Consider the following 19,963-nt stretch of genomic DNA (forward strand, 5'->3'; position numbering starts at 1 on the left):
ATCTACCCACACTTAAGTTGCAATTCTTGGGTACATATATGATCTCTCACTGTCCTTCAAAATTCATAACCCGTTGGATCCTTCTAATCAAGGTAATATCTGAACCTTTCGACCACTCAACCGTCAAGGCTCTAACCACCTCTAAATTATCTGTTTGAATTGTGGCCCGTTTGTAACCTTTATTTAACAAGATGATAAGCCTGTCCAAAATACCCTAAAGAATTGCCTCAAGAGGTGTATATCTATCAAGATACTGATTAAATCCCAATACCCAGTTACCAAATGGATCACGTAACACACCGCTAGCAGAAGCATTCCTGGAGTCTCTAGGCACTGCTCCATCAATGAATAAATGAACCCGCGTTCTTTCAGAGTGAGTTTGATCACCCACTTTTAGGAGATTTGTAACACCCCTAATCCATATCTATTACCAGAACAGGGTTTCGGAGCATTACCAAAATTTACAGTTTAAATACAGACAATTCATATCATTTATACAATCATATCATAAATCAATCATAAGTCCCTTATAAGAGCTTTCAAGGCCCAAAACATCCATTAGAAACAAGCCGGGACTAAACTGGGTATTCAGAGAATTTTTTGCAAAATCTCAAAATTTTTCCAAGGTGCAGGGGACACATGCCCGTGTGGCCAGGCCGTGTGAGCCACACTGCCAAGAGGTACGCTCGTGTCTCAGGCAGTGTGGGCATTCAAAGTAGGGCACACGGCCATGTTCAGCCCTTTTCCGTACTCGTGTAACTCTCTGACTTGGGTCACACGGCCAAGCCACACGCCCATCTGCTAGGCCGTGTGAACTTAATAAATTGTATGAAATACGGCCAAGCTACACACCCGTGTGCCAGGCCGTGTGATCAATTTTGAGCATTCTGTTTTGAACTTTTTAAGATGCAGGGGACACATGACTAAACCACACACCCATGTGTTAGGCCGTGTGTCACACACGGCTGAGACACACGCCCGTGTGGACAAAATAAACTATATTCCAAGCCACATTTCTCACCCAATTGGTCTACACCTACATTAACACTTTAACACATTCACAAGCCAATCCAAGACATTTAAACCAAGCCAAAATCAAGTCTTATACATGATATAGTATCTCACATAACCAAGCATTTATACTTATCATTTCATAACTTATATTCAGATATCCAAACTTACCAAATTAACCATATGCATATTTTACCAACTTCACTAACTCAAACCATGCTTCAATATACTTATTGTTTAACCATCATATAACCATTTCAAACACATATTAAGATTGATAAAGACACATATATATATACATATCAAATGGCTACACACAAGCCATTTTAATGGCTATTTACAACAAAATACTTTTAAGCCAACATTGGCCAATTTTACCCTATACATGCCATTATATCCAAAATTAATTTTCTATATGTACAGAAATGGGCCGATGGATAGTGTGATGATATCTCTGCCAAGCTTCCAACCCAACGAGCTTCCAAATTACTATAAAACCAAGGAAATTAAATAGAATAAGCATTTAATACTTAGTAAGTTCGTATAACATGAAATTTAACTCACCATTATTTCACATATACGGTAAGCATATAAAGCATACTCAAGCAAGATGGCCAAAAGCCCTAGCACATATCCTCATCAACCATGTTAGACATGTGTTTCATATAAATGTCAAGGAACATGTGTAAGCTCAACAATATTAAATTTCCATGTGTTTTCAAGTATATATAGGTAGTGATACATTCAGAATTCATTTTAACTTATATCAAAACTTTGTCCGTTGAACCATTTGAAATACTGATGGATACACGGGTAGCATACACGAAGTGCACACAACTGTAATTTATCAATTCATATTCGTGAATGCTCATGTAAGCATATAAATGGGAAGCTCTCTTTCTAGTCATATAATGGGAAGCTCATGTGAGCCATATAACGGGAACCTCTAGAGAGTTATTAACGAGAAGCTTATACAAGCCAATATCGAGAAGGTTCAAGCGAGCCAATATCGAGAAGCTTAAGAGAGCCATTAATCAGGAAGCTCATGAAAGAGCCTTTAAATCGGAAGCTTCGAAGAGCCATATATCGGGACGCTCATAAGAGCTGCGGTGTGTTCACAACACATGTAGGATCACAACTAATCAGGATGCTCCGAAGAGCTATTAACAGGAAGCTCACAAGAACCATATAACGAGAAGCTCATAAGAGCTAATAACGGGATGCTCTTTCAAGCTGTGGTGTGTCTACAACACATGTAGGACCACAACCAATTCGGGAACCCTGTATTCATCAATTCTCATTTATTCAAACGGGGCTTAATAGTTTTCAGACATTATCGGATATGTGATTGATTTTCATACATGTTAATTATACAATTCACATACATAACATTCAATTCAAACATATAAATATACACAATTTAGTTACACAAACTTACCTCAACAATTGTTCGTGTATTTGTAATCTACTAATCCGGAACATTCTCTTTTCCTCATTCTAACTCCGTATTTGGTCTATCCAAATCTATATAAATGAATTTAACATTAATTCATATTTAATTCACATCTTTAGAAAAATTACAATTTTGCCCATATACTTTTATTTAATTACGATTTCGTCCCTAGGCTCAGAAAATAAAATTCATGCAATTTAATCCTTATTCCAAGCCTAGCTGATTTTTACATGTAACATTAACAACCAATGTATTTCATAAAATTTAGAATTTTTCCATGAATTTTCCATCTTTTCAATGTAGTCCCTAAATCTTAATTTCATAAAAATTCCCTTTTACAAAAGTTGTTTATCTATCAACAACCTTTCATTTTCTGCCATAAAACTTCATAATTCGTGCATACTCATTTATGGAAAAACCCTAGTACTTTGATAACTTTGCAAATTAATCCCCAAGATAGCTAGATTAAGCTATTACGATCTTGAAAATATAAAATTACTAAAAATAGGACAAGAATACATACCTAATTAAGCCAAATAACTTTGCTAGAGCTCAAGCTCTTATGGCTAGGTTTTCCATGTCTTTAATTTGGGAAAGATGATAGAAAATGATGATATTTTCTTATTTAATTAATTTATCATCTTTTATTTATTTTCTTTCCAATTTAGTCCTTTTCTTTATTGAATTTTCCAAGGATGACTATATCCACTAACTCCTCTAAATGGTCTATTTGCCATATAAGGACCTCCAATTTTTGAATTCCATAGCTATTTGATACCTATAGCTACTAGAATTTAACTTTTGCATTTTATGCAATTTGGTCCGTTCCATCTAATTAGACATGTAACCGATAAAATGTCTTTACAGAATTTTCATACGATATTTCAATTATAATGCAGACTATGACATATTATTAAAATAATTTTCTCTTCAGACTCGGATTTGTGGTCCTGAAACCACTATTCTGATTTTACTGAAAATTGGTTGTTACAAGATTGGTCTTGAATCCATTGTGATTAAGATCAAATTGATGTGCCCAGTTGAGAAAAGGTTTGGCAATTTCGTAAGATGCCCAAGTAACATTCTGGAAGATAAATAAATTTCTATTCTTCCAGATTCCTCAAGCGTTTAGGCCGAACAGAAATGACTAGGTAACTCCTCAATCCTGTAACCTCATATGACAACAAAGGCTAGAATAAAACCAAACCAGAAAAGAACCTATGTTGTTGTTCAATTAGGACCACATGCAGCCACACTTCCTTTGCTGTCGGACAATCTTGAAGCACATGGAGAGCACTATATATATTACAAGAACTAATGTGACGAAGACCTCTTCAAGTGCGTTCCAAATTTGTTAAAGAGTCTCTGGTTAAAAACTAGCCAAAGGAAAAAATGAACTCTTTGGGGTCTTTGATATTTCCAAGTGATCTTCCAACAGACTTCTTTGGGATACCAAAAATCCTATTTTAAAGTCCAGAATACACTACGAATAGAAAATGACCTTAAAATCAAATAAGCCCAAATCACCCTATTCGGCCTCGAGGCAGGATGTGGAAGAGGAATACTTATTATTGGTTTAATCACATCTTCGGGAAGCCAAATATGAAATAGATCCATATTTCAAGTTCTATTAGGCATAACCAAATCTTTTAGGATGCAATCCAAGTCTAACCTTGTATGAGCAGGAACATGCGATAATAAAGGGTCGACTCTTAGGATCCAGGAATCCTTCCAACAAAAAATTCTTGTGCCATAACCAATTGACCAAGCTAATTTTTCGCAAAAAATAGACCATATCTTAAAAAGGGAACACCATAAATGCCAACACTGACTCTTAGTAAAGGATTTTGGGAGTTGATTTTTCCAGCCATATTTAACAGAGGACTCGTACCCATAAAGCATCCTCATTGGTGACTAAATTAAACCCAATCTTCATGAGAAACAAATTATTTTGGTCATGTAGATGCCGAAATCCAAGACCGCCACGAGATCTTGGCTGACAGATGGAATCCCACCCGACCAAAGCAAGTTTTGGATGGCCACCAGAACCACCCCAAATAAACTGTCTTACTAAATGCTCGATCTCAGTGCAGACACCTTTTTGGATCAACATGGATTGGATAAAATAGTTTGGAATAGCTAAGAGAATAGATTGGACCAAGGTGACCTTTTCAGCAATGGATAGCTTCCTAGCTTCCCAACTTTGCAAATTATGCCTCACCTTTTCCATATTAAAATTCATAGTACTTTTAGTATCTTGATCATGAAGAAGAGGAACACCTAAGGAAATACCAAGATTATGAACCTCTTAAAACCTAAGAAACTGACTAATCTGAGAATATAAACCTGCCTCAACTCCTTTGGAAAAATACATATTACTTTTTTGTGCACTAATCTTGTTCCCAGAAAATTCACAAAAATGCTTCAAGATGTCCCTCAATAATTCAGCTTTTTTCAACTCCGCTTTGCAAAAACTAACCAAATCATCCACAAAAAAAAAAAAAAAGAATGTGAGATAAGGTCGACCCTGTTCTTGAGAGACAAATTGGGCACCACTTTTCAACATCAATTTTCACACGAATAATATAGCCTAGCCATTTCATACAAAAGACAAAGAGATAATGCGATAGTGGACAACCCTGTTTGATCCCTCTAACTAACTTAAACTTACGAATGGGGACTCTATTCTAGAAGATTTACATAGAAGAAAAATATATGGCTGCCACGATCACAAATGTAAGAAAATCAAAAACCCCAACAGCCTACAACGAAGCACCAATAAAATCCTAGCTCACTCTATCATAGGCATTTTTCAGGTCCAACTTGATCACCATTTAGTTTACTTTGCATGGAATGAATGAATTCCAGCGTTATAAAAGCATTATCAGAGATATTGCGACCAATAATCAACCCAGCTTGTTCCTGCAGGATGAAGTTAGGAAAACCAATTCAAATCTATTTGTAATCACTTTCATCACCAATTTGTACAAAATCGAGCAGAGACTGATGGGAAAAAATTGACTAAAATCCTATGGACTTTCTTAGGAATAAGTAAGATCAAAGTATTATTAAGATCTGGATCAATATTGTAACACCCTTATCCCTTATTCATTACCGAAACATGGTTACACATCATTACTGGAGTTTATAGATAAAATAAACAGGCATTTCATATAATATAACATTCTTGTTAGAAACCAATCGAAATCAAACATATTGTCCCTTATACGAGCCCTTGGGGCCCAAAATACGCGTTAGAAACAAGTTGGGACTAAATCAGGTACTCAAAGAATTTTTCAGAAAACATTTAAATTTTTTAAAGTTGTAGGGGTTACACGGCTATGTGGCCAGGCTGTGTGACTCACACAATCAGGAGACACGCTCGTGTATCAGGACGTGTGGGCATTTGAAATAGGGACACACGGCCGTGTCTAGCCCGTGTCCGTACCTGTGTAACTCTCTGACTTGGGTTACACGGCCAAGTCACACGCCTGTGTGCTAGGCCGTGTGAGAATACTGACTTGCATTCTTAAAAAGATATAGGGGACACACGGCTGAGACACACGCCCGTGTCTCTTCCGGTGTGGACGAAAATAGACCATTTTCTAAGCCACATTTTTTACGCAAATTGATACCAACCTAGCCTCAACAATTTACACATCAACCAGCCATAACAAGGCATTCAAAACAAGCTAAAATCAAGTCTTAAACATGTATTATCACCACATACAACCAATATGCCCTTAGATACCTCAAATGACAACTTAAAAATATGTCCACCAAATATCCAAACTTACCTAATTAATTTACCTAACCAAGTTGCCAAAGTTTACTATAATTCAAATACATACATACATATATCACTTATACTAACATCACAATTATACTTTAATCTCTTACCAATATGTAGGTTGATTATATAAACAAAATATTATTCATAATATTTACATAAGTTAAACTTTGACCAATACCATAAAAAAGCCTATACATGCCATATAAATCATATTTAATGTTTCAAAAACTATCGAAATAAGCTGGATAGTGTGTTTTAAGTGCTGATCCGATCGTTCAACTTTCTGAAAATCTACAATGACATTTAACAATACAAATAAGCTTAATAAAGCTAAGTAAGTTCGACGGGTTAAACAAAAATCTTACTAGACTAACTATAATAATTCAAATAATAAAAAATCATTCATGACAATTTCCTGTCATTCATAATTTCAATTGATAAATACATCTGTATTTAAAATTAGTACAAAAATAAATAACATGTCTTTCAAATTCATTAAATAAATTACTGTACCGAGATTCTTCCATTCGAAGAACGACTTACGAATATTACAATACAGACGTGGTGATCAGTTGGACCTTTGATTAATTAACATACCCTTTTTTTGACTGACCCCTTTAATTCTTAAATTTTTTAATTTCAATTTATTTAATAATTTGAATTTAATAATTTAATCCAAGGAGGTCAAATTCGAATTGCTGTTCAATTTTTTTTTCAGTTCGGTGTAATTTTCGACCTAACAAGAGCGGAATCACGCTCTGAGTACATCTTCAACAGAAGCTCATAAGAGTTGGTCCTCCTAAATACACCAATAGAAGCTCGAAAGCTGAACAGAAGCTCGTAAGAGCTAAATAGAAGCTCGTAAGAACAGATACATCCAATTACGCCAAACAGAAAGTAAAACACGAGAGTTCGAAACAAATGCTGAACCCCCTGTTTACTTGGGAATAATGTCGATATCTCCCTCTAATGCCATCGTACACCAAATCATGAATGTACTCAAATCTCGTGTTCAATTCAGACCAAATATCCAATTCAATATTATAATTCAAACAATAAATTATTTCCAAAAATAGAATATATACACATAATACCAATAAAAAATTTATAAAAAAATTTAAATTTTTAACCGTACGAACTTTCCTGGGCTGAATTGTAGTAATTACAAAAGTTCAATGACTATTTCTCTATTTTTTCTTTTTTCACGAGTATCTACGAGATCTTAATCTAGAATATAGCATACATTTCATTTCAAATTCATTTTTACAAGTAATACCCTTTCATTTTTCAAATTTACGCAATTACCTAAACTTTTACAATTTTTACAATTTAATCCCTTAATTAGTTAATCTATCAAATTGACTAATTTTCTCAATCAATAATCTATCCAAATATTCTAGGACTTCATAAATCCCATAATAAACCCAAAATTCTCTACCAAACTCTAATATTTTAACATTTTCACAATTTAATCCTAAAATCAATATTTAACAAAATCACTTTATAAAATCATCATACAACACAATCAAAGCTCTAAATCCATGTTAGTCATAAAAAAACATCTAATATTTATCAATGGAAACTTCCAAAATTTTAATAAAATAAAAAATGAAGGTACGGTTTAGTTGGACCTAATTGCAACAATTTCAAAAACATAAAAATTACAAGAAACTGGTAAAAATTGAATTCACATGAAGAAAAAATATTAAAAACCAGTTTAAAGCTCCCTCGTTATGTCAGTTTAGGCCGAAAATTGAAGAATAAATGCCTAGAAAACTTTCCAATTCCAATTTGTTTTATTTTAATTTCATGTAAATTACAATTTTGTCATTCTTTCACTTTATTTTACTATTTTATCTTCATATGCCGCCCCGCTATCTTATTTTAGGTATATTTATTAAGTCCTCCCTAATTTATTAATCAAGCCATTTAATCACTTAAATATTATATTAGTAAGTTTTACACCTTTTTCAATTTAGTCCTTTTTAATTAATTAACTATCGAAACGTTAAAATTTTTCAATGAAAGCTTAATACCACCTTAATGACACTCTATAAATATTTATAAAAATATTTATGACTCGGTTTATAGAAACGAGGTCCTTATACCTCACTTTCTAAAACCACTTGACCCAAAATCTTACTACTCGAACTTAATAAATCATTATAAAATATAAATTATCAATTCAAAAACTTTTTCAAAATCATATTTGACTCGTAAATATTAAATAATAATATTTACGAACTTACTCACCGGATTTAGTGGCCTCAAAACAATTGTTTTTGACACTACTAAAAAATCGAGTTGTTACAAATATTGTTACTAGCAAAAATTTCTTGAACCCATTCACAAATAGCATTACCAACTATATCCCACTGACTCTGGAAAAAGTGCGCATGAAAACCATCACTACTTGAAGCCTTCAGTGGAGCCATGTCGAATAAGGCCCTCTTAATCTCTTTATTCGAAATCGATTTCTCCAAAAAAGCAATGTCCTAGAACTTGATCCGTAGAAAGATATTGGAAGGGAGACCTCTCATTGGATCCAAAAGTTCATCATAAAGCTTTTCAAAAAAACCAATTACCTCATCTTTAAGGATATTCTTATCTAAACATTATTCTCCATTAGCAATACGTAAAGCTATGATACAATTGAATTTCCTTATTTGAATTGTACGGTCATGAAAAAATTTAGTGTTACGATCCTTAAGCTACAGCCAATCACATCTAGCCTTTTACCTTTGAAGTAGCTCCTCATGACTAAACAGATTTTCCAATTCATCACGAACATCCATTTCCAGTTTAACTAACTGATTAGAGGTCCAATGATCCAACGCCTTTTGAGTACTCGAAAGCGATTTCATAAGATGCCTTTTGCAAGTACATATAAATCCATTAACTGACATGTTCCATTCTTTAACATGAAAAGTAAATGCAGAAAGAGAGTCAACCATATTACCTGAATAGTTCCACTTATCTTTGACCAAAGTGGGAAATTTAGCATGATTCGTCCGCACTGCAAGAAATCAAAAGGGTCTCCCATTAGGCAAGCTAATTTCCAGATTAGTCTTCAAAGGGATGTGCTTGTGATCAGATTTAATATATGGGAAATGAAAAATACAACATTACAGGAAATATAAAACTTGTGTGCCATTAACTAGATCCCGGTCAAGCTTCACGAACGTGCCATCTCTCTACCATGTAAAAGATGGCCTAGTAAACTCTAAATTCTGTAAATTACAAGAACCAACAAAATTTCCAAAAAGATTGCATCTCGCCACAGTGGCACAATTGTTTTTTTATCATCAGGAAAGCGAATGACATTAAAATCACCATTATCAAACACGGAAAGGAATCTAAAGGTAAGACAGATTTCAAATTGTCCCAAAGTGGCCTTCTTTTTTTCATGTCCGGGCTACCATAAACAAAGAAGATAAAAATAGAATTAGAGGTCACGTTACCGAAAATGCAAAGGAGAATGAACTGAGGATGGTTTTGAATAATTTTAATCTGTACAGATTGATTCCAACCCACCCAAATTCCTCTTAAAAAACTAATAGCTTTAACACGGTGAAAGTAATCAAAACCCAATTTATCAATGATTAAATTTACTTTTTTTACCACTTATTCTCAGTTCCAATAGACACACGATATCCAGACTATGCTCAATATTGTACTCACGAAAAATACGTAGAAATTTACTATTAGCACAGCCTTGACAATTCTACAAAAAAATTCAAATTTAAATACATAAAAAATAAAAATGAAAAATCAAAGCCTTACTGCACTGGAAAACCACTTCAGGCCTGATGTCCTTCAATTTTAACTAGGCCACCTGAGCCACTCTTCTCTATATACTGTGTCGAAATAGCCTTAACCAAGTGGGCCATGGAGTCGCGCAATAGAATTTTTAAATTGTTATTAGTCTTAAATTTGCTTTCCCTAACTTGGATAGTTTTATTAAGTTTCTTTGAAATCCTAGCTCTTCCTACTTTCTCCCCCAAATTTCCCTCCACTGTCTTTTTTTTACCTTTCCCCAAAACCGGAGTGGTGCCCCCTCCATCGAAATGCCTGAGCTAAAGTCTTTAAACTCTTTGAAGTTGATCATTATATGCTTGCGTGGATTAAGACAGTTGTTCATCTCGGCTTCTGTAACATCTACAACTCCTTTCGACGTTACCTTCGAACGAAACCAAGATTCAGAAAATCCATTGTTGCCATCGTTAGAGAAATTTGAACCTGATCTTAAAGAAACACCATCATCAGCCCGAATGTTATTTTCATTTCCAGTGACTGTAGGAAATCAAAATTTTCAAGATTCCTCAAAAACCAGATTCTCAACTTTATCACTAGCTTTAATTCCAACGATATTTCCATTTCTGTAAGAGCCCTAAATCGAGACCCCTTATTTTTCTTCATCTTGATTTTAGTGTCTATCTATGATAGATCTCTCAATTTCCTCCATGATTTCTTCTCAACAAGCATCCATGGCCCGTATGTTCCGCTATTCTCACCCTTTCCATCACTAGTCATATTTCCACCTTCCGACAATAATTCAGACGATGTTGGATTCTTTCTAGAGTGGGGTGCAGAGACCCTAAAAGGGCCAACATCCTTCATGTGGCCATATCTTCCCCAGTGGAAACAAATCGTCGGTAAAAATTCATACTCAATTATCTAGATTTTACTATTGATTAAAATTTGAGACACTAAATACTTGTCCAAATTAACATACACAACCATATGTGCAAATCTACCTTTTGCTCTGTTATCTGTATTCATATCCAATTTGACAATCTTGCCTACCATACCCCCTATTTCCACCAATATTTTACGCTTATACATGTAGCCTGCTAAACCCAGGAATCTAATCCATGACATCACCTGGAAAAGTTTGTGCTGGGTCAAAGGATACCAACCATGGTTGTACTGTCAAATATTGACCAAAAATAACCCATGGACCTTCCGACTTAAGTTTGACCAAAAATACCCATTTTCAATATCCATCAGGCAGAATGACGATGAGGGCTTCCATAAGTTGTAAATTTTATTTTGTAAAATCGAGTAGCCAATGTTGCGTCTTAGGAGCTTCAAGATCACATTATTATCCAAATCCTGAATAAGAATTTGTTGAATACTATCTGAAAAATGAATTGAGGGAATACCATTAATAATGGACTTTTGAATGTCTCCTTCCAGCACATCAAAATCTTCCTTCATCTCTAGATTTTTCCCAACAGTGCTAGATGAAAGGTCAACTAATTTGTCTTTCCAAGAAATTGTTGGTTGCACATCCTAATCTACCAGAAAATCTATATTCACACTCTCATCTTTGTCCTTAAAATGGACCTTCTTAGGTATTAAGCCTTTCACAGAGCAATCTCCAGTCACCGAGTTTTCACAGAAAGAGTCCATAACAACAACAAATGTAAAGTAGAAAAATTTAAACACATAATTGTCCCTAATTAAGTTGTTCTGAGAGAAAAAAAAAAAACCTTGATATTAATTAGCTACAAAACCTAAGCTTCTCAACAACACATACATATAAGTAAACCTAACTTTGATAAATATAATTTTAAAAATTTAAAGGTAGGGAAGGATTGTCAAGTTTAAGGATTAACTTGGACAAAAAAAAATTATGTCCCAATGTGGGAACAATTGTTAAACTCAAAGACTAATTTAGACTAAAAAAAGTTCAAGCTCCAATATGGGAATAATTGCAAGTTCAGGCCCCAAATAGTGCATTAATCCTTTAATTTTTAAATCAAAACTTTAGATATTTGTTGATACCTAGCATCAAGAAGGAAGGAAACAAAAAGAAAATGTAGTGGTGCAAATGAGACTAATTCACCTAGATGGACAAAGAGTTGGAAAAGAAGCGAAGTAACAGATGAGTAAGGAAGGGTTGAGTTTTGAGTAGGAGTTTAGGGTTGCTGAGAAGGTCAAAAGGATCCTTTCTTAATCATCTTGGAGGGTATTTATAGGAGAGAGGCCTATGCTCGACAGTGCCACGTCACCGACAGTATAAGTGGTGCCCTGTTTGTGTGGTCGACCAAGTGGCAGGTCGGTTGTCCTCATGTTTTTAGTATTGTCCTAACATTCTCTTGGAGGTTAGTGTGTTCTCGTTAAAAGTGGGTGACTTGGAAGACGAAATGTAACAACCTCGTATCACCTCAACAAGGAGAATGTCAAGACAGTACTAAACATGAGGACAACTGACCTACCACTTGACCAATCAAACAAGCAAGCCACCACTTGTATTGTCGGTGATGTGGCATTATTGAGCATGGAGGGCCTCTCTCCCATAAATATCCTCCAAATGATGAAGAAAGGATCCTTTTGGCCTTCTCAGCAACCCTAAGCTCGTACTCAGCAATCATTTTCCCTTGCTTGCTTAGTCCTCTCTTGTCTCATTTTTCGACTCTCCACTTATCTAGATGAATCAATCTCCTTTGCACCACCACATTCTCCTCTTATTTTCTCCCTTACTGATATCTAGTATCAACAATATTAAAATGTTACACATTTAAATTTAATAAAAATTCATTAATAGCAATATAAAAGGGACCATAATTTTCAAATCAAACAAGAAAAAGACCTAAAATTTAGAAGTCTAAAAATTACAGTGGCCCAAAGCATATTTAACCCAAAATAAAATCTTTATATTTGGTTATTAAACATAGAAAATTGCAACTGTTGTTAACCCATCCAAGTAAAGAAGAGAAAAAAAAAATGGGGCAGATATCCATGGAAGCATAAAAAACTAAACGAAACCGACCGACCAGTCCAAAGCTTCATGCAAGACCATTGGCTACTAATGTTCTGTTCAATTACTTTGAAAAATCTTTCCAACAACCGAAAGTGATATATGACTGAATATATTATTTCATTTTCATTCTATTCGATTATTTTTACAAATATGAAATTTAGCAGTTGGAATATGAGATCGGACAATGATATTAAACCCTTTAAAGAAAAAGATTATTCTTTTCTTATGGCTGAAAATATGAAAGATACTCTTCAACGACAACTTTTGATCATGGTCACATGCGCTTAATTGCACCTGTCTTAAGAAACAGTCCCCCTTTATCCAGGACAAATGCTGTTCTTTATGCTCCTTAATCTATACTACGATTATATTATTATATATGAATTCATGGGTTTTCTAACTTCTGTTTTGACTACTAATCCCAGTCTCCTTTAGTAAACAAAAGTTGAATGAATTCATGGGGGGGTTCAAACACTAGATTTTGATATCTGCTCCTGTTTAATTATTCTGTCACTCACTGTTTCAATGGAGGGACCCTTTTAACATTGTCGACTCCATATAATTATTATAACTTTGCTCAGACAAGACCCTGAGTTTTGTTCTTAATCCACCACCTTTCTGGTTTCAAAAGGCAATCATTTTCCTTCCTTCTTTTTCTTCTTCTCAATCTTGTACTTCCTCTTTAAGACTTGTTTTCTTTCATTTAATCAAAGCCCATAGATACCAAAACTACAGGAGATTACAGTATAGCTTTTGAAATTCGAACACAAAAGCCTTAAAAGTGTTTCCTTGTCATCAGCTGAAAAGAATCCCAAGATAGATATGGGAACTGGGTTTTATTCAGATTGGAAGACTGGTTGTTTGTTCGGGTTAGAGAATTTAGAAGAGGATGGAGTGCTTAAAGCAGCATCGTCTTTACCAGCTATCCGTCAGCCACAAACACCAAAGGAGCCTATGGAGTTCTTGTCTAGATCATGGTCCTTATCTGCATCTGAACTTTCCAAAGCCCTTTCTCAGAAACAGAAACAGTTCGAGTTCAATCATAATCCAAGTTCATTTCCAGACACCATTGTTGCACCTCAAATTGTGAGTTATGATCTTATACCCTTTTTTTAATTTTTGATCTTATACCCTTTTTTTAATTTTTGATCCTTTCTTCGTTTCTGATGTTCTAGTTTTCTCTATTCTGTTTACTTAGGCTGGGAAAGTCTTGAATTCGATTCATGCTCGAAAAAGTGGATCGATTGGGAAATGGTTTCAACACCACAAGGAATTAGGCACCAACACAGTGAAGAAGAAAGATAAGATACGTGCGGAAAATGCTCGGGTGCACTCTGCTGTTTCGGTTGCTGGACTAGCTGCAGGTTTGGCAGCTTTAGCCGCAGCTGGAAAGTCCAATGGGACAACCACAGGCTCAAAGATGAGCACGGCATTGGCATCTGCAACTCAACTTTTGGCATCACATTGCGTTGAATTAGCTGAACTAGCCGGGGCTGATAATGATCGTGTTGGTTCTGTTGTTAAATCAGCCGTTGATATTCAAACTGCTGGTGATCTGATGACTCTCACAGCAGCAGCTGCAACAGGTATTTGAGGACACTCAAAACCAGTACCATTTTTGTTCATCTTAAATTGTTGTCACTCAAATGCCAATTTTTATGAATCTGAATCATTTATCTCCAAAACCAGCTTTGAGAGGAGAAGCAGCTGTGAGAGCCAGATTGCCAAAAGAAGCAAAGAAAAACGCAGCCATAAGTCCTTACGAGAGGACCATGACGGAAGCTTATTGGTCTCCTGACTTTCTTACTCAAACGAAGGAGCCAAATCCTCCTTGTGAGGGCGAACTATTGCAACACACACGAAAAGGTGTACTTAGATGGAAACGAGTCAATGTCTACATCAACAAGAAATCTCAGGTAACAAACAAACAAACAAGATGGTAAAAATGCGAGAAAACATATTCAGTTGTAAGTTTTCACTTTACAAGCTCTTACAGACGCTCTATTGTCAGGTCATGATTAAGCTAAAAAGCAAACACGTTGGAGGGGCATTTTCTAAGAACAATAAATGTAAGTATTGCATTACTCTACCCTCTAATTTCGCATTAATCTAATGACTTCTCATCTAATTAATCCCTTTGCACTTCCTTTTTCATGTAGTTTCTTTCTTTTACTTTGACTGATAGAGCTTTAGCAAAAAGCAACTTTTTGACACAAAAACACTACCGCCACCCACGTTACCTGTAACTTTAAATTATATAAAACATATTCATATCAGACACGTAGCTATACATGCAACACTCGATTACCATTACTTACTATCTTTTCATTTTCTCTGTATAATTAAATCTCCTATCATTATACCAGGCATTGTTTATGGAGTTTGTGATGAGACCTCTGCATGGCCATACAGAAAAGAGAGGGAAACCTGTGAGGAACTCTATTTCGGTCTCAAAACAGGACAAGGTCTTCTAGAATTCAAGTGTAAAAGCAAGATCCATAAGCAGAAATGGGTCGATGGGATTCAAAATCTTCTCCGGCAAGTCAGCTATACCCAAGCAGCTGAGCTTTCTCTCGAACCTTTGAGTATCGACAACACCATATAGGAAATGGTATAGTTTGTGCAGCATATATACAGAATATGGTTTTTGTGATATTAAGAATTTCATACAGAATCTATATTTCCATGTATAAGCTATGCAACAAGTTCTTCCATTGTATCTGAAGGGAGATTTTTACACAGTTTTTTTGAGATACTTGCACCATGTTCATGCTTGCAAACATGTAAAACTAATAGCAACGATCACAGTTATTCACACACAAAGAGAAAAAAAATCATAATCTTAAACGGAAGAGAAAAAAAGGAAGATTCCAGTTTTTCCTGGTTGTCGGATAAGGGGATAGACTAGGGAAAAGAAACGACAAGATTGAAATTGTGCAAGTGGAAGACAGGTTGTGCAAGAAAAACAAACAAAAATATGGCATACCACTCCCATACTATCACAATCATTGCACCCTAACTTACATCAATCATTCACAATGTTAGTTTTCATTTATTTATCAAAAGAAACTCACCAATCACTATGAAAAATCTGCAATTACAGTAATGTAGTCCCCAGAGCTTGCTCAACCACTTGGTTAGCTTGATATTTGATATGGCACACAAACCAGGCAAAGCTCTCTAAGCAAATAATCCTCTATTAGGAAGTTAACTGCACCAAATTTTCCTCCTCTTCTTTAGACAAAGGCAAAGGAAGATGAACAAGATTCCCCACATTGACAAAAACCAGCTATTTGGAGGACTTTTAAGAGCTGGCATATGCACCTAGAGATGTATGGAGTGAAATTACTTTTGCTAGACAATCCAAATGACTCACTGAAGGTGCATAACACCCTAACCTCCTCCTTTTACACTGCTTTATCTTCTGATTTTTGCTCTTAAAATACAACTGTCCTGTTTTCCTCATATGGCAACACTCGCAGTTCACAGTATGATCTCATAGCTTTTGCAAGGCATTGCCTCTCAAGGTTCTCTGATTTTTGCACAAAACTCTCCAAATTGTCTCTGTGAGAAACTCTTTCAACCTGGCAAAGGATACATCGAGGGCAGAACAATAAGGGCAGCCATAAAACAAGAAAGTATAAATATCGAATTTATTTATTGGTTATGCAGCATCAAATACAAATGCAACAAACATCATTTGACAACAGTTAAAAATATGTGAAAAAAAAAGAAGAAGATAATAAGCACCCAAATTTAGTCAAACTTGAAAGAAGTTGTCGCTTAAAGATTACTTTATAAACTCTGTTTCAGCACATTCTCCGATTAAGGAAGTTTCACAGATCAAATTAACTTGCCCCGGTTTCCTGAGAAATTTGATCATAACACTGGAATCAACCATCAAACTAGCTGTCTGGCAACAAGAAAGTTTAAAGAATAACAATATGCATGGTCCAACAGCAAAAACTGAATCCTCAGCTATTACTTAAAGTTCAAGAAACTGTGCTAAAGGTAGTTCAAGCTGATTACTTCTTTGAATGGAAAATAATAGAGTAGTCACCATCATGTAATCATTGCAAGGAGGAAAGTAGTAACACTGTTTAGAGCAGCATTAAACAAATAATATAATACCATTTGTTCAATAATAGGCCCCGAATCAAGTTCTTCAGTCACAAAGTGACTTGTCGCACCAATTAATTTCACACCCGCATCAAAAGCCTGCCAACATAATCTAGAAAATTTAACATGCATCTAGAGTTAGGAAGGAAGCATGAAGTGTTCATGTCAATTACTAATAGATAAGAAAGATTATTCACCTGTTTGGATGGATTCCCACCCTTAAATGATGGCAAAAGGCCATGGTGAATGTTAATTACATCCTTCCCATATGTCCTCAAAAAATTACCAGATAAAATCTGCAAAAGTAAATAGTTATTTTCCAGCACTGAAACATGGTACTAGTTAATTCAACAGATTCCCATACACCTGATCTCCTTATAAGATATACAATTGTTTAGCTAAACAAAATGACAATACCAACAAGAACAGACATTAAATGGTTTTGTTAAATGTTCAATATAGATAAACACTATCTAGAGTTATTTGAGAAAGAGAAAAGTTATGTCTATTCTTCTTAAACAAAATTGTGGTTATCTATAATCAGATTTACCTGCATATACCTGGCAAGTACCAGAAAATCAGTATCTAGAACTAACTCTAAGATCTCCCCTTCTCTTTTGTTCTCTTTTGTAGTGTTCAAAAAATGATATGGGATATTATTCCTTTCAAGAAAGCGTATCACATGAGTGTTTGGGCCTCTTTCATGATTACTGCCATACAAAGTAAAAAACCAAAATCAGAATTTTGAAACAAAATGCAAACTGGACTACAAGAGTTTCGAAGAAAAAAGGACAATGGCAAAAATCATCAAAAGGGATGAAAGTTTAAACATCACCTTATCACACAAGTAATTTCAACTGGAAGTCTTCCCTCCTGCCATCGGTGTAGCAAATCTACCAGGCAATGGTCCTGGAGCAAGATAAACAGTTCAATCGTGCAGAAGATAAATCAACATTAAGAGAAGAAGAATAAGTTATACCTGTTTTGAAGCAAGGATACCAATTTTAAACTTGGGATCAAGATCAGGGACCCTGACAACTGATCTCGTAGCGCTGAACAGTTTTGAAAGATTTAGGAAGTCTTCATCCATTTGCTCCCGAGGCCATTTGACAGGGTCAAAAAGAAACTCACTGCAATTTTGCACATAACAACTTCCAGGTCTAGTTATGGTTCACTCAATCACCTTGCAGCAACATAATACAGTCACCATTGGACATATAACTGTTTGTCCAGACCGAACATCATTCTACGACATTGAGAAACACAGAAAACTGACCCAAAACCAAACCTACTTCTTACCGATGCTGATACAGATTAACAAAAAAGCAACTTAGAAAAAAGTTAAGATAATACTACTCTTCTTGATTCCAGTAATTCTCTTTCATAATGAAACCAATGTACTGAGCTGAGTTTTGTAGCTCGAACTTGAGCCGAAAAAACAAACATCCAACAGCAACAACACAATTGTACAATAATTCTTTATTTCAGCACTCACTTGCTTCATTGATTCTGGAGGATCATGTTTCATTAGGATAAGCTAAGTCTATAAAACTTGGAAAAATTTGAGGGCTACCCAAGAATCAAGTTTATCTCTTGCATTAATCAATCAAAGACAATTAGCATTGAATTGTAAAATTTTAGACCATTAAAAGTAACCTTACTTTCTGGAATAAAAGACGTTCTTTTTTTCAGGGACAAAAATATCGGCCCCAAGTATGTTTCCTCCTCTTGAAGCTATGCATTCTGATAGCTTTGCAACTATCCCAACTTGGTCCTACCAAAAAAAAAAAAAAAACAAGAGCACCATATTCAATTAAAAAAATTAACAAAATCATCAATTTTAATGGAATTTTTGTTTCCGCCAAGAATAAAAAACTTAAGTGGCAAATCCAATTCAACGATGGGAATCTGGAAATGGGTAAAGAAGAAAGAGATAGGGGACATACGGGGCAGTGGAAGACGTGGATGCCATGGGTTAGAGAGGAAGAAGAAGAGGGACCTCCGGGTAATTTGTAAGATTTGAAAGACCTCTCTGCAAATCCAAAAAAATGGGGAATGCTTGATGAGACTCGTCTTGTGAGTGCCATTTCTTCACCTCTGCTTACCAACCAAAACTTGGCATTTGCGTTAGCGGCCTTCTCCCTACGGCTGTTGAAGCCCGCAAATAGAAGATGATACGACAGCGTTGGATAAAGAATTGAGACTCCCTACCAATCAAATATAGCAATTATACGATTTAAGTGTAAAATTATTTAAGGTAAACTCAAGTCAAAATTTACATTTTCATCCCTTATCTTCAAAATCGTATAAAATGATTAATGAGGCTAATGCATGAACGGCAGCATATGTTTTTATGCTGCCTGATTTTAACTCGGTTGGGTTAGTGGTTGATACTTAAATTTCTTTAAAAAAATGAGAAAATTTGAATAAAAATATAAAAGTTTAAATAAAAAATAAGGTCTATTTTCGGGTATTAGGTAATTTTTTTTTTCCTGACTTGAATTTGCCAAATCATTTTTCCATTGTTGTTTTGTTGTTGTTTGTTACCATTTTGATGTAATTTTGCTATCATTTTGATGTAATTTTACTATTATATAACTCTTGTTTTATTTTTAATTTTCTTACTATTATATTGCTAGCTTTTTCCAATGTATTTTTAAATTGTTGGGAAATATTTATTTTAATATTTGTAGTGTATTTGATTTATTATATTTTTAAAATTTATTTTTATATAAGAAATAATATAAAAAATTAATAGGAGCAAGTCAACCTTGAGTTTTGTATTTTTATCTAGGTCAGACTTAAACAAAATTTTAGG

The 19,963-nt window shown here is 34.9% G+C and overlaps 2 protein-coding genes across 3 annotated transcripts; one reads left to right on the top strand and one right to left on the bottom strand.

Annotated features, from left to right (window-relative positions):
• Positions 1 to 13,318: 13,318 nt before the first annotated feature.
• On the top strand, positions 13,319 to 15,781 carry LOC108470166 (VAN3-binding protein). Its single transcript, XM_017771425.2, has 5 exons — positions 13,319 to 14,112; positions 14,225 to 14,612; positions 14,716 to 14,942; positions 15,038 to 15,095; positions 15,393 to 15,781. Exons 1-5 carry the CDS (start codon positions 13,849 to 13,851, stop codon positions 15,629 to 15,631), a joined length of 1,176 nt encoding a protein of 391 aa, XP_017626914.1. The 5' UTR covers positions 13,319 to 13,848; the 3' UTR covers positions 15,632 to 15,781.
• Positions 15,782 to 15,978: 197 nt separating this feature from the next.
• On the bottom strand, positions 15,979 to 19,499 carry LOC108470167 (formyltetrahydrofolate deformylase 2, mitochondrial-like). 2 transcript variants are annotated; one of them, XR_008269447.1, is made up of 9 exons: positions 19,092 to 19,498; positions 18,807 to 18,919; positions 18,125 to 18,275; positions 17,981 to 18,054; positions 17,696 to 17,855; positions 17,343 to 17,441; positions 17,158 to 17,244; positions 16,821 to 16,892; positions 16,476 to 16,610 (listed from the first exon to the last, which is right to left on the bottom strand). XR_008269447.1 is itself a non-coding variant. In XM_053018030.1 (8 exons), exons 1-8 carry the CDS (start codon positions 19,230 to 19,232, stop codon positions 16,464 to 16,466), a joined length of 972 nt encoding a protein of 323 aa, XP_052873990.1. In that variant the 5' UTR covers positions 19,233 to 19,499; the 3' UTR covers positions 15,979 to 16,463. The 2 variants fall into 2 exon arrangements, 1 of the variants encoding a protein (XP_052873990.1); XM_053018030.1 differs by lacking the exon at positions 16,821 to 16,892 and having other exon boundaries at positions 15,979 to 16,610; positions 19,092 to 19,499.
• Between the last annotated feature and the right edge of the window lie 464 nt (positions 19,500 to 19,963).

The sequence above is a fragment of the Gossypium arboreum genome, chromosome 8 (genome assembly GCF_025698485.1).
Source record: "Gossypium arboreum isolate Shixiya-1 chromosome 8, ASM2569848v2, whole genome shotgun sequence".
Lineage (NCBI taxonomy): Eukaryota > Viridiplantae > Streptophyta > Magnoliopsida > Malvales > Malvaceae > Gossypium > Gossypium arboreum.

Excerpts from the sequence above, each read along its gene's own strand:
- LOC108470166 (XM_017771425.2), top strand. The coding sequence starts at position 13,849 with ATGGGAACTGGGTTTTATTCAGATTGGAAGACTGGTTGTTTGTTCGGG. Across the intron at positions 14,943-15,037 it reads ACATCAACAAGAAATCTCAG|GTCATGATTAAGCTAAAAAG; the intron begins GTAACAAACAAA and ends CTCTATTGTCAG. Across the intron at positions 15,096-15,392 it reads ATTTTCTAAGAACAATAAAT|GCATTGTTTATGGAGTTTGT; the intron begins GTAAGTATTGCA and ends TCATTATACCAG.
- LOC108470167 (XM_053018030.1), bottom strand. The coding sequence starts at position 19,232 with ATGGCACTCACAAGACGAGTCTCATCAAGCATTCCCCATTTTTTTGGA. Across the intron at positions 18,920-19,091 it reads TCCACGTCTTCCACTGCCCC|GACCAAGTTGGGATAGTTGC; the intron begins GTATGTCCCCTA and ends TTTTTTTGGTAG. Across the intron at positions 18,055-18,124 it reads GTATCCTTGCTTCAAAACAG|GACCATTGCCTGGTAGATTT; the intron begins GTATAACTTATT and ends ATCTTGCTCCAG.